This window comes from Aquarana catesbeiana, linkage group LG06 (genome assembly GCF_042186555.1).
Source record: "Aquarana catesbeiana isolate 2022-GZ linkage group LG06, ASM4218655v1, whole genome shotgun sequence".
Taxonomy (NCBI): Eukaryota; Metazoa; Chordata; class Amphibia; order Anura; family Ranidae; genus Aquarana; species Aquarana catesbeiana.
The window spans coordinates 157,239,169-157,253,135 of NC_133329.1; the positions used below are offsets into that span (position 1 = coordinate 157,239,169).

The 13,967-nt window shown below is 41.5% G+C and overlaps 1 protein-coding gene across 3 annotated transcripts in view; it reads right to left on the reverse strand.

Annotated features, from left to right (window-relative positions):
* TMC5 (transmembrane channel like 5) overlaps positions 1 to 13,967 on the reverse strand; it is a 276,225-nt gene that overhangs the window by 169,375 nt on the left and 92,883 nt on the right. For all 3 annotated transcript variants that reach the window (XM_073591105.1, XM_073591106.1, XM_073591108.1), the window contains exons 6-7: positions 11,456 to 11,558; positions 7,276 to 7,363 (exon numbers count right to left, since the gene is read on the reverse strand). In XM_073591105.1, the coding sequence (XP_073447206.1) occupies positions 7,276 to 7,363; positions 11,456 to 11,558 (191 nt within the window). The remainder of the gene's footprint in view (positions 1 to 7,275; positions 7,364 to 11,455; positions 11,559 to 13,967) is intronic.

Sequence of the window (13,967 nt, forward strand, 5' to 3'; positions counted from 1 at the left end):
TCACGATCACATGTATGCATCGAGAGCTTACCGATCCCGGTCGTCTACCGTGTTGGAAGCCTGCAGGGAGTGGACTCTGAGCATGGTAAGTTGTTTACACAGGGCCACATCTATGTGCCCGCTTGGCATTAAAGTACATCTGCCAAGAGGCCGCATATATATGCGTACTTTCGGTGCCAAGAGGTTGATCATTAAAATCATATATAAGGTTTCACATATTATTGACATTTCAAAAGGGTCTTCAATCTCTTTAAATATGCAGCATTGATTAAACAATACTTTGTGATCTTGCCATGAAGGTTCTTGTTCAGACATTACCTATTACGGTTGAAAACTGTCTCCCATTTATGCTCCTTTGTGGTCACCCTGACACCTGCACCCCTGGTAGTGACTGCAAGTGGACATTGTGCAAACATGGTTCAGTGTTGTCACCATCGGAAAGCTAGTCAAGAGCAATTTATGTGTAGCCAAAGCTGGAGCAAGTGCATGTTTGAAATAACTTAAAAGGCCAGGGGGAAACAGAAGTACAAGCAGCAAGAAAGGATAAAAAAAGTGAAAGTATATTTCACAATTAAAAAATGGCAATGACACATTTAGCCAAATGTCAGTTAAAGGGGTTGTAAACCCTTGTGTTTTTAAACCTTAATGCATCCTATGCATTAAGGTGAAAAATCTTCTGACATTGACCGGCCCCCTAGCCTCCCCGTTTTACTCACCTGAGCCCTGATATCCCATGGCGGAGACGCGCTCTTCTTCTCTGCCCAGGATTCTCAGCTCTTGGTTGGATAGATTGATAACAGCGCAGCCATTGGCACCTGCTGCTTTCAATCAAATCCAATGACACGGGCGCTGGGGGGAGAGGCCGAGTCTGGCATTCCGTGTCTATGGACACAAATGCTGGACTCGGGAGCGCACACGCAAGGTAATCCTCAGGGAGAACGCTTCTCCCAGGGGGTTAGTTAACCGATGCAAGGAGGAGCCACGAGAGCTGCCTGGGGACCCCAGAAGAGGAGGATCGGGGCCACACTGTGCAAAACAAACTGCACAGTGGATGTAAGTAAGATATGTTTGTTATTTAAAAAAAAAAAATGAAGGTTTACAAATCACTTTAAGGTTTAAATCTACTTTAAACTATTCTGAACAATAGTGGCTTTGCAAGGTCCTGGTCTACCACAAACTCTTTAGGGAATTTGTACTGTTCCCCATGTAAATAATAATCAGAAATGTGTTTTCCTGGAAAGACCAGTACATTTTTGTGCATCAAAAGGAATGCTCTGAAAGGGTATTGTGAGCTATATGTGAAAATATTTTAGTTGGCACAAGAAAGAAAACAAAAATAATGTACATCTATCCTATGGGAAATCCTCTCCTACAAAGCTTTATGAAGAACCCCAGCCCTAATTCTAGACTATAAGCTTGGTTCTAAAATAAACGTTAGTCACAAATCTTTAAGAATAAATTCCAGCCTTTTTTTCTTTTAAAGAAGTCAAATGTAATGTCAAAACAGCTGCCCTGTCAGCTGCATGGTACCCGAAAGCAATGTTTCACTTGTACCACTGAATCAGCCTGTGCGTTGTATGCCTGTAAACATGGTGACCTCTCAAAATTGCAAAACCATTGTTGGTCAGCCCACACTATTTATGATGGATTCTTTTTAGGAAGTGGATATCAGAGCTTACTATTTATTATAGTATACATTATTTAAAGTGATTGTAAAGCATTACTATTTTAAAATAAAATAACAAACGTCATACATATTTTCTCTGTGCAGTGTTTTTTGTTACATTATTCATCATTGCCTACAGAAGAAAGATACCAGGGTCATGACTGCAGCATTGATCCTGGTAGAACTACTAAACCAGATGATGTATGGGTATGTCCATATAGGGAAAGTGGTTTAATTCATACAATGCATTAAAGTGAAAAAACCTTTAGTCTTTAGAACCACTTTAAAGTTGATGTAAACCTGAGTCCTGAAATTTGAGTTGGGCACACATATCTGTAGTGTTTTCTTATCTCTCTTCAAAGCACTATGTCCCGTACCTGTCTCTTACTCCGTAGCTCTGTTATCAGTCTGATAACTTCTCACACGTTCTCCAAAACAAGAGATAGAAGTTTGTGTCGGGGAGGGTGCTATAAATAGATTAGCAGTCAGCTTGCTCTCTAAGAGCAGAGCTCTCCACATTCCTTTCTTCCTTTGCCTATGAGGAGAGGGGGTGTGTGCCTTTCCTCCAACCAGCTGTCTTGGCTGTATGCCAATAATCCACTCCCAGTGGTAACCAGGAAGAGAAAAAGTTTAACATGAAGAGCACTTTCTAAAGGATATATACAGATGAAGACAGCAGATATACATGTAAAACCTATATAGGGAGATTTGTTTCATCTCTGTATATCATCTGAGGCTGTTCACTTCACTGGGTATATGTGGGGGTTTACATCCATTTTAGGTAGCCATTTATTGCATTCAAATAAAAAGTATTTGTTATTTTTTGATATGTTCTATTTGTATAACTTTTGATTGATATTTGATGTGATGGTAATGTATGAAATGCAGAAACTGAATAACCTGTCTATCCTACTCTACACCTATTAACTGTTCTAATAGGTTCTGCATCTATGTAAGCACATCAAATAACTTAACTTCCATTATCTCTCCCCTGTAGCTTTTCTTCTTAGTATGTGGCTAGCCAGTGGCATATCAATGGGGGGGGGGGCTTGGGGGGTGCCGCTTGGGGGGGCAGCCCAACGCCCCCATCCTGCTGCTCCTCCAGGCTCTGGGCAGCTGTTCATCTGGGGAAGGGGCTCCACTGGACCAGATCTCATCTGATCACATTGCTGCAGTGTCTGTGGGACTATCGAGCTTCCAACAGTCTTTGCTGGGCTGTGTGCTGTGCCTGGTGGACCTGGCCAGGAAGGTGGTGTATAGGGGGAGAGGGTTGTGTAGAGCAGAGAGTGACCAGAGAGGACAGAGAGTGACCAGAGAGGGCAGAGAGGGAAATTAGGGGGCAGAGAGTGACCAGGGAGGGCAGAGAGTGAGAGGAGTGGGCAGAGAGTGACCAGAGAGGTCAGAGAATGAAATGAGGGGGCAGAGAGTGACCAGAGAGGTCAGAGAGTGAAATAAGGGGGCAGAGAGTGACCAGAGAGTGACCAGAGAGGGCAGAGAGTGAAATGAGGGGGAGAGAGTAAAATGAGGGGGGAGAAAGTGACCAGAGAGGGCAGAGAGTGACCAGAGAGTGACCAGAGAGGGCAGAGAATGCAATGAGGGGGCAGAGAGTGCAATGAGGGGGCAGAGAGTGACCATAGAGGACAGAGTAATCCGAGGGGGCCAAAAGTGACTAAAAAGGGATAGAGAGTGACCATAGGGGACAGAGAATGTGCACAGGTGGCAAGACTTGGCCAGAGGAGATGAAGAGTGACCAGAAGAGGACAGAGGGTGACCAGAGAGTACAGATTGACCAGGGCAGACAGAAAGTGACCAAAGGAGATAAGTGACCAGAGGGAAAAAGAGAGTGACCAGAAGGGGACAGAGAGTGACCAGAAGGGGACAGAGAGTGACCATAGAGGGCAGAAAGTGACCATAGAGGGCAGAGAGTGACCATAGAGGGACAGAAAGTAACCAGAGAGGGCCGAGAGTGACTAGAAGGTGGCAGAGAATGACTGGAATGGAACAGAAAGTGACCAGAGGGGACGGAGGGTGACCAGAAAGGACAGTGAGTGACCAGAGGTGGAGGGGGGGGGCAGATGGGGGGTACCTGATAGAGGATCCACCCCGGGTGTCAAATGCTTTATGTACACCCTGGTGGCTAGCAAAACAAATTAAATTTAGCAACATGACTAAGACTGGTACAATAACACCATGGGATAAATTTTTTTTCAAGCCATGTTTGCAATAGGTGGGCAATTTCTGATCTTTGAGTAGGGGGAGATGCTGCTGGCAGTTGTAGGGATCTTATTATCACACAGGAAAAAGCAGGCCCCATCCTACATTTGTTGAAAAGGAGAAAAGAACCAAACATATTACCAGTAGTTTAGAATGCCCATGGGTACCTACTTCCCAATGATTGTCTTGAAGACAGACAGTTATGCAGCAAGATATCCACAGTAACTCTTAGGCCTCATGCACACGGACGTTTTTACAGCTGCTTTTTTTTATCTTTTTTTGCAGCTTAAAATGGCCTGTCTGTGTTAGTCTATGGCTTCATGCCCACCTAGGCGTTTTTGAGCTGCAAGTGGCATAGGCGTTTTTAAGCTGTAAAAAAAAAAAAACAGGACCAGTGGGTTCTGAGAGACGTTTTTCAGCTGTAAAAACGCTCTAACGCTCAAAAACGCTCAAAAACGCTCAGAAAAGTCATTCACCAACATTTTTTAACGTTTTTGATCCATTGAAAAAAAAAATTTGAAAAAAAAAAACGCTAAAAAACGCAAACGCGGAAAAACGCTCAAAAACGCTATTGCAAAAACACTGAAAAAAGTTTTAAAAAATCACTGCAAAGATACTGGCATTTTCATAACGTTATTTTAACAGCCTGTGTGCAAGAGGCCTTATTTACAATTAACAGTGCTCTAAATATACAGCGCTTCTATAACTAATCATATAAAACTCATACATAAATAAAGTGCAAACTGCATTATTCACAACACAATATGAACTGTCCATAAAAGTACTACAAAAAATATCCATTTAAAATGCAGATTTCAGATGTCGTTTTTAATGTAATGTATTAATTCCACTATATAAAGTGCTCAGTGCAATTTGTGCAACACAAACATATAAACTGCACTCTTGAACAGTTCTTGACATTTGTAGGACTTAAGCCCAGTCTCCTGATAACACCCCCCTTTATCCCAAATTTTACCCCCCCTCCAAACCATCATAAAATGACTCAACCCAGTTCTTGGAGTAAATGGCCTTTACGGCCTTATTTATTAACAAATTATAAAGTCACATAAATAACATCATAAATAACCATAACATTTTCATAATAAACTTTTAGGGCTAATGTAAGAAAACAACCATACCACTGGTCACTGCGAACAACTTCTTTGAACTTTAAGCCTCCAGTCGGAAACCCCTGACTCGGAGGCGGTACCCCAACCTTCACAGTGACCTAACCTTTTTACCCCTTCGGGGTTAACCCCTCGTAACCTAAAAGTACCCAAAATCAACCCCCATCCTTCCATGGATGGGTACCAGAACAACCCCCATCCCATGGATGGGTACCAGAAAACAACCTCCATCCCCTGGATGGGTACCACATGTTCCATACATGTAACCTATAACTTCTCCTACCTAACACTGCCGAGTCAGCCTGACCCCTCCGTTACCCCACATGGATGAACCTAGGGCGAGTGGGTGGGAATCTCTTCCTCCTCCGCTCTCCGACTGACGTCAATTCCCCCTATCCCTTCCTATTACTATGGACTGTGACCTCGCCCAGCCCCTCCCCTTTTCTAAAAGGGGAAACCTTTCCTTAAAACGGCAACTGTGCTGTCCAGCACTGTCATGCCGTCCCTGCGCCCATTGTTTTTCCATTAGCTCCGGGACTCTCTTTAATTCAGTGATTTCTTCCAAGCTTTAAACCACCACCGTGAGCCACCACCACACTTAAAAACTCACCAGATAACCATGACCTCTCGCTTTCAAGTAGGTCTATATGCACTTTGTCCCCCAAAGGGGTCTAAGGCATCCAGAATATAATCACTTCTTCCTCACAGTATTGCCAGGATTATCATAAAATCAGAGGGGAGAAAAACTATATGTTTGTGCATTCCGCCCTGCACCCGAGTAAAACAGCTTTGTATTATTACGGGCCAGCTCCACTACACCTTAGTGCGAACATGGTCTGCTTCGAGTATCTCACCACTTCCGGGTGTCTCCAACAGAACAGAACTACGTCACTTCCTGTAGCTCTGCCCCTTCTTCCTTCCTCCTCTACAACATTTTTCTTCCATTTTCTTCCCTCCATTCTTGTTCCTGATGTTGCTTTTGTCTGTTCCCATACTCTGCCCAACCTCTTATGTCGCGTACACACGGTCGGACTTTCCGACGGGAAATGTTGGATGTGAGCTTGGTGTCGGAAAGTCCGACCGTGTGTATGCTCCATCTGACATTTGCTGTCGGACTTTCCGCCAAAAAATGTTTGAGAGCAGGTTCTCAAATTTTCCGCAACAAAACTTGCTGTCGGAAAGTCCGATCGTGTGTACACAAGTCCGTCGCACACAAGTTCATGCATGCTCTGAATCAAGCAGAAGGAGCTATTGAACTTCCTTTTTCTCGGCTTGTCATACGTCTTGTACGTCACTGCGTTCCCACGTTCTGAATTTTTGGCCAATATTTGTGTGACCATGTGTATGCAAGATAAGTTTGAGCCAACATCCTTCGAACAAAAATCCACGGTTTTGTTGGCGGAAAGTCCAATCGTGTGTACGCGGCATGACTCTCTCTCTTCCCCTCCTGGCTGCCCTCTCCCCCATAGACCCCTTTCTCACTGGGGCGCTTTGCAGGCGCTACAGCGCTAAAAATAGCGCCTGCAAACCGCCCTGAAAGAGCCGCTCCTGTCTCTTCAGTGTGAAAGCCCGAGGGCTTTCACATTAGAGTGGTGCGCTGGCAGAACGGTAAAAAAAGTCCTGCTAGCAGCATCTTTGGAGCAGTGAAGGAGCGGTGTGTATACCGCTCCTCCACCGCTCCTGCCCATTGAAATCAATGGGGCAGCGTGGCTATACCGCCGGCAAAGCGCTGCTGCAGCAGTACTTTGTGAGTGGTTTTAACCCTTATTCGTCCACTAGCAGGGGTTAAAATCGCCCCGCTAGCGGCTGAATACCCCCACAAATACGACGGTAAAGCACCGCTAAAAATAGCTAAAATTTTAGCGGTGCTTTACCGCCGACGCCCCAGTGTGAAAGGGGCCTTTGGGATGCCTTAGTCTTGTGGGACAAAGCGCATATAGACCTTCTCTGAAGCGAGAGGTCATGGTTATCTGGTGAGTTTTAAAGGGGGGTGATGGCTCACGGTGCTGGATTGAAGCACGGAAGAAATCACTGAATTAAAAAACTGTTCAAGAGTGCAATTTATATGTTTGTGTTGCACAAATTGCACAGAGCACTTATTTACACTTGTGCGCTGTCCTCCATTTGTTCTAATAGGCAAAGGAATTATTGTTCACATTGTGTACTGTAATGTATTGAATGGATGATACCTTATAAATGCCTTTATATGTCTTATAAATGAAAGATAAGCATAATGAGATGAAAATAGTAACATAAAAGAAGACTTACCAACTTAATACTATGAACACATCCAGTACAGCACTTCATTTCAGAAGCATCTTTTGATGAGTTCTGTTTTATTTTCATGACTTGGTTCCTGCAAAGAGTTACTTTTTAATGTAATCATAAGATATACAGCCAGCCTTTCCATATTTCTTGCATCCTGTTTTCTCAATTAATACATTTGTTCTGCAGCAGTATTGTACTTAATAGGATTTTTGTGTTTACCGTAAAATCCTTTTATCAGAGTCCATTAAGAGACACATTCTCAGAGTATAAGACAATGTGTTATTTGGAACTACCTACAAGAGAATGGACACTAGTGTAAACAAAACTGTAGTCTACTAATTTACCAGCAACTACTTGATTGAAGAAGTCATACACATCTCAAAACAGATCTAGAGAAGGACACCGGACATGTCTGATGTGGGAGGGGTTCTAGGGCTGACCTACAGTCCATTCCCCTTTAGGTCACATTATACAACCCATCTTATACCCTGTTACTGTCTCTCTCAATGGTTGATAAAGGAATATATTAACGTATTGATTCTGTTTATTAGTTTTGCAGATAAAATTAGCAAACATTTGAATTTGTCAAATGGGGTAGTAGACGATACACATAACATAAAACATGTTATAATTTGTGAGGAATTTGAAATAATGAATAAAAGTATAAGAGAAATAATGGGTTCCATATTCAATCTAATTCTGAACACAGGGTATAGAAAAAGTATGATATAGAGGAAAGGATATATGAGACATGTTTGTGCTAGGAGAATGGATAACTGTGATGCAAATTAATGTTTAGAGCTAGCGAAAGGGTAGGGACAAAGAAGGGAATGTAGGAATGTAGAAATTATCACACTAAGCCTACTTAGGGTAAATGAAAAGTGTGTCTGTGTGTGTGAGGTGTAAGGGGTATAAGCAGGACAGTTACAAAATAGGTATTGCAATGGACACTCTACGAAATAGGTATTGTCAATGGACACATTACCCTCTAAAGCTCCAGAAGGTATAGATCGAAACCCTTAGGAAGAAACTTAGAGCTCCATGGGTGGCAGTTAGGCTAGAACTTATCCATTCTATGAGTCAATTTTACTTCAGTCTTTTCATGAAACATCACAGAATTTTTCTCTTGTTCTTGCCTCAACCAAGGTGAGGGTAGGAAATAACCAGGCTTTAGCAATTGTTTGTGTGCCGATCCCCCCTGCTCTGTCTGCCATATGAGAACACACACGCAGCTGCACTGGGATGAAGGGAAACAGCAGCCGCTGCTGGCTTTTCTCCCTCTCCTCTGCATACTGCCACAGAAGAGTGGGGCAGATCAGCCTGTGTTCCCTGGTTCATTGGCTGCAACAAGGGGAGTGAAGCACCATGCGACATTTAGTCCCAAAGATAGGGGGTCCTTTCTCCAAGCCTGGGGAGGAAACTACAAGCTCCAGCAAGCAGGCTCTAGGGAGAAGGAGAGGGCGTGAGCTGGAAAAGAGAGAGACCACGAGGAGCCCGGAGCAGACAAGGGAACCACAAGGTTATCAGGGCGAGCTTGAGGAGGCCAGAGGTAGGGGATGATGTGCTTCCCTATTACCTCCTGGGCGAGACATCGCTGAGCAAGGTGGTGGCCCTTCCAGGAAGCAAGCTACATGGTCGGACACAGATCACCTGTCGCAGACCCGTCATCTGCCAGTCGGGAGTTCTTCAAGAGCCTGTTCCAGGACATCCATTCCTTTTGGGCTTCTGTATCTTCAGGATTGGTGAGCAGGTGGAAGCCCACCTTGAGCACATACTGTACACTAAAAGAGACACTGCATACAGACACCTTTACTTTATCTTCTCATCAGGGCTTTCACAGGAGACACTTTACACAAGTTATCCCCTGTTACTGGGCCTTATTGCACAGAGATCTCTTTGGGCCCTTGTTGAGCTAGCTGAAGATACTGGTGGATATCTCCACTATAAGGACTCCCACATTTCTTCTTCTACAACTCTAAGAACTCAGTGAAAAATATTGGACATACTGTATTAAGGGAGAATTCTCATTTAAAAAGTGTACAGTTTAAAGTTGCATATTGTTATTTACTGCATTGTACATTTATGTTCTGGGCCTGTGATCTCAGGATTTTAAGGAAGTAGATTGACATACGGGAAGTCATTTTTTCTCCCTTTCATACCTGAGCAAATAGGTTTGAATAAAGTGAGTGGTGATTGCGCTGTGATACAAGAGGAAGGGGGGAAGAGGAAGGGGAAGGGGCTAGCTCAAATGTATAGAGAGGTGAATGAAATATGAAAAAATTATACAAAATATAAAAGTATAATGAGCATGAGGGCTAGTATCATACTAGCACATAAAAAATATTGTAAATACTGAAACAAAAAAAAAGAAAAATCTCAGTGCAAAAGGGCTAGTATCATACTAGCACATATGTGGTAACTCAGCAAATACTTATTGGTGACTCCAAGTAAATAAATAAATGGTGAACAGTCCCACCGCCTTGTAGTACAAAGTGCTCAAACAATGAGTCATCAGTTCCAAAAAGGCAAAATGAAAAAATCATACAAAATATAAAAGTATAATGAAATGTAATAAAGTGCAGTCTCATGAGCACTAAATACGAATAAACTGAAGAAACAAAATTGCCTAAAACGTATAAAAAGCTATAAAATGAGTGACAAATACAGTGTGGGTACAAAAAAAAAAAATATGAAAAAAAAATTGAACCAAATAAAAATATATGAATCAAAAAAAGTCCATGTGCATGAGGGCTAGTATCATACTAGCACATAAAAAATATTGTAAATACTGAAACAAAAGAAAAGAAAAAGTCTCAGTGCAAAAGGGCTAGTAATCCTAAATAGGTTACTTCAGAGCCTGTGGGTTGTTTAAACTGTGATTTAATTACGTTGTATATTTCTTTTGTGCCTAGTTGCTTAGTATCAGAGTTTACTACTGGTAACTACCCTTTTAAGGTTATTACTGTCTTCTTTATTGCAAAATCTCTTAGTAAAGTACTCTTTGACCTGCTACAGTCTGGTGTTCTATTATCTTGTGACTGCAGTAAAATTATTTTAACCAGGTGTGCCAGAGGGTCTGAAACATTTCTTGGGGTTGAGAGACAGAACCTAGAACCTGAAATTATCAAGCGGCTCCTTCGGGGGTAGTACTACATTTGTTTAGCTGTCGTTAAGATGTGAAGGAGTAGCTTGATGCTCCTTTTTGTAAAACCTGGAGGTTTGAGATTTAGGTGAGCAGGTCGAGCTATGAAGGGGATCAAGGAGTCTAGTAGCTTGGAGATCGCCCAAAACACTTGCTCCCAGAATTGCCTTAAAACTGAACATAAGATTGTGGCTTTTTATACTGAAATAGGTTTTACACAAGCCCTTAGAGCACTGTCTTATGCAACTATGAGAGACATTGTGCAGGCACAATCTGGTTACCGTGTGACTTTTTAAATGGATGATGGTTCTAAAAACGTGCAGTGGTTGTACATTTTCTTTCATGATTATTGCTATGGAAAGAGGAAGGAAGAGAATCAGGAGATGGCTTGTCTCAGGAGCCAAGAGGAGAAAAAGATAGAGGAGATGTTATAAAACAAAGTTCATTTTCATGTAGTAATTTCTCTTTATTTCCAGGGAAGTAACAGCAGTATATAAGCTTTAAACCAGTTAGTTCCTGAGTAAAAAATGACACTGACCTTTGAGAAGAAGTTTCATTTCAATTTTTTTTATTAGTGTCCCAGGGGACAAAATACATGTAGTATTTTGTCCCATCTTCTAAACGTTCTGTGGAGAGCTAGCTTCTTGGCTGGACAGGACACCTCCCTCCCCCACAGCTGTTCAGCAACACAGCTATCAAGGAGATGGCTCCATTGTCTCTGACTCCAAGCACTTTCCCAAGACAAGCTTCAGCCAGAGGAATTCAAGGGGACCCTCCATCCCTCTGCTATCCAACTTGCTGGTGCTTGCCTTAGGAAAGTGCTTGGAGTCTGAGACAAGCAATGGGCCATCTCTTTGTTAGCTGCATTGTCGAACAGCAGTGCGTAAGGGGGATGGACTTCCTATCCAACTATGTAACGAGCCTTTCACAGCCCGTAGGAAGTTGGGACACTGTAGAACACTAATTAAAAAAAAAAAAAACTAAAAATGAGACTACTTCTTTCACTGTATTATCTATTACATATAATGCAACTATTACCGTAGGTCTCGTTTTTCATTCAGACAAGTTGGAAATTTTCGAGTTTTGTTAGCTATTTCACTGTTAGACAGTTCCACTAGTTCTGCAATTAGCTTTTCTTTTTCTGATTGATAAAAAAACAGAGCTAAATTAACAATAATAAAAAAAATATTCCAAACAGAATATAAAATATTTACAAGATACGTTTATGGATAATTGTTAGCCACTATAAACCATGCATACTGATGGATGGGATATATTTTGAACACATACTTAAAAAGTATAGAGCCTTATACACAGAGCCTTGGTGATGCTGGGACCTAACAGAGAGGAATAAACTTAGTACAAACAAGCACTTTATAGCAATCACTTCATCCTGCGCTATCCTGTGCTATTTCAGAAATAATATGGCCTTCACCATGACGCCATGTTAGTGGATGCAGTCCCATACATTTTAATTGCGGTCCGTGGCAGACTGCCATGACAGGTTTGTTTTATAGCCAAACAGACCACAGCCTACGAGTTACATGCACTTGAGGGGCTTCAAAATCTAACACATGTGACCTGGTATGGTATTGCTAAGAATCCAGCTTTAATTTTCTAAGCTGCACTAAACTGCGCAGTAAATATCATTGGTTACTACAGGGACCACTTTTCTTCTGTGTCTGTAAATGAGCTCTGTAGCAGACACGTTTCACTGTTTTCATAATAGACCATGGTGCTGGATAATATCAACTGAACAGGTACAATTCACTACATAGAAACTGATTTGCAATTCCCCATTCTCTGACTGTCTTGGGAAAAAATACATCTTGAGCCCAGTTTACAAATATGGGCATTGGGTCACTGCAGACAGTTCTTGTTTCAGATGTTTTATAAATAAGTCTCATTGTGATTTATTGCAGGAAGTGGACACATCTTTCATCCTAACATCACAATTATAAAAGGCCTTATAAACATCCAAGACACCTCAGGTATTAGGTTTTAGGATAATGTTATGTTGTGGCAAGAAGATAGGGTTAAATTAGGACAGTCTTTCCTTTTCATTACTCAGAATTTGAAAAAACAACAGGAAAGATTCAACTGGAATAAACCCTATCAGACCATTGTCTCAAAATTGATGATATATCCGCTGATTGTTAAAGAGATGACACTGAACACTGGTTGGACAATAAGTTAGGCACATGACTGTGAAATCTCTTGTTGTGTTCCTCTCTAGAGATATATCAGCTAAATAGTTCAAACTTGATTTTTACATTATTTGGCTTTCTGTGTGAGTCTTGTGCTTTTTTCATAGTTTGTACTGCGTGTTCTTCTCAAACAATACAATGATTACAAATTTGCCAGTTAGCAAATTTTAATATATGTTGCTAAATTATTATACAAATAATAAATACAAGACTTAATGTGGAGACCTATATTCCTCCTGTAGGGTATATCTTTCAAACATAATGCTAGAGAAAAACTGTCTCCACCAACAGATACACTATACAGAAAAAAATTATAAATGAACCATATAGTTACATAGTTACATAGTAGGTGAGGTTGAAAAAAGACACAAGTCCAACCTATGTGTGTGTGATTATATGTCAGTATTACATTGTATATCCCTGCATGTTGCGGTCTTTCAGGTGCTTATCTAATAGTTTTTTGAAACTATCGATGCTCCCCGCTAAGATCACAGCCTGTGGAAGGGAATTCCACATCCTTGCCGCTCTTACAGTAAAGAACCCTCTACGTAGTTTAAGGTTAAACCTCTTTTCTTCTAATTTTAATGAGTGGCCACATGTCTTGTTAAACTCCCTTCTGCGAAAAAGGTTTATCCCTATTGTGGGGTCACCAGTACGGTATTTATAAATTGAAATCATATCCCCTCTCAAGCGTCTCTTCTCCAGAGAGAATAAGTTCAGTGCTCGCAACCTTTCCTCATAACTAAGATCCTCCAGACCCTTTATTAGCTTAGTTGCCCTTCTTTGTACTCGCTCCATTTCCAGTACATCATTCCTGAGGACTGGTTCCCAGAACTGGACAGCTTACTCTAGGTGCGGCCGGACCAGGGTCTTGTAGAGCGGGAGAATTATCGTTTTATCTCTGGCGTTGATCCCATTTTTAATGCATGCCAATATTTTGTTTGCTTTGTTAGCAGCAGCTTGGCATTGCATGCCACTGCTGAGTCTATCATCTACTAGGACCCCCAGGTCCTTTTCCATCCTAGATTCCCCTAGTGAGTAGATTGCATTCATATTTTTGCCACCCAAATGCATTATTTTACATTTTTCTACAAGGGTACATTTCTACATAAATAGATAAATATCTAGCAATAGGAAAGGCAAAAATTAGTCATCAAAATTATTTTTCATCTTGCATTGCCCTGCATTAAGTTGTATAATGAAGTACAGCTATAATAACTCCGGTGTACATATTATATTAGTATGTACTAAATACTACAATTAACATTTAAGGCATATTGCTTCACATACCCAGACCAAATATTAACAGTACCCCTGTTGTAAATAAATATAAGTATCCAAGA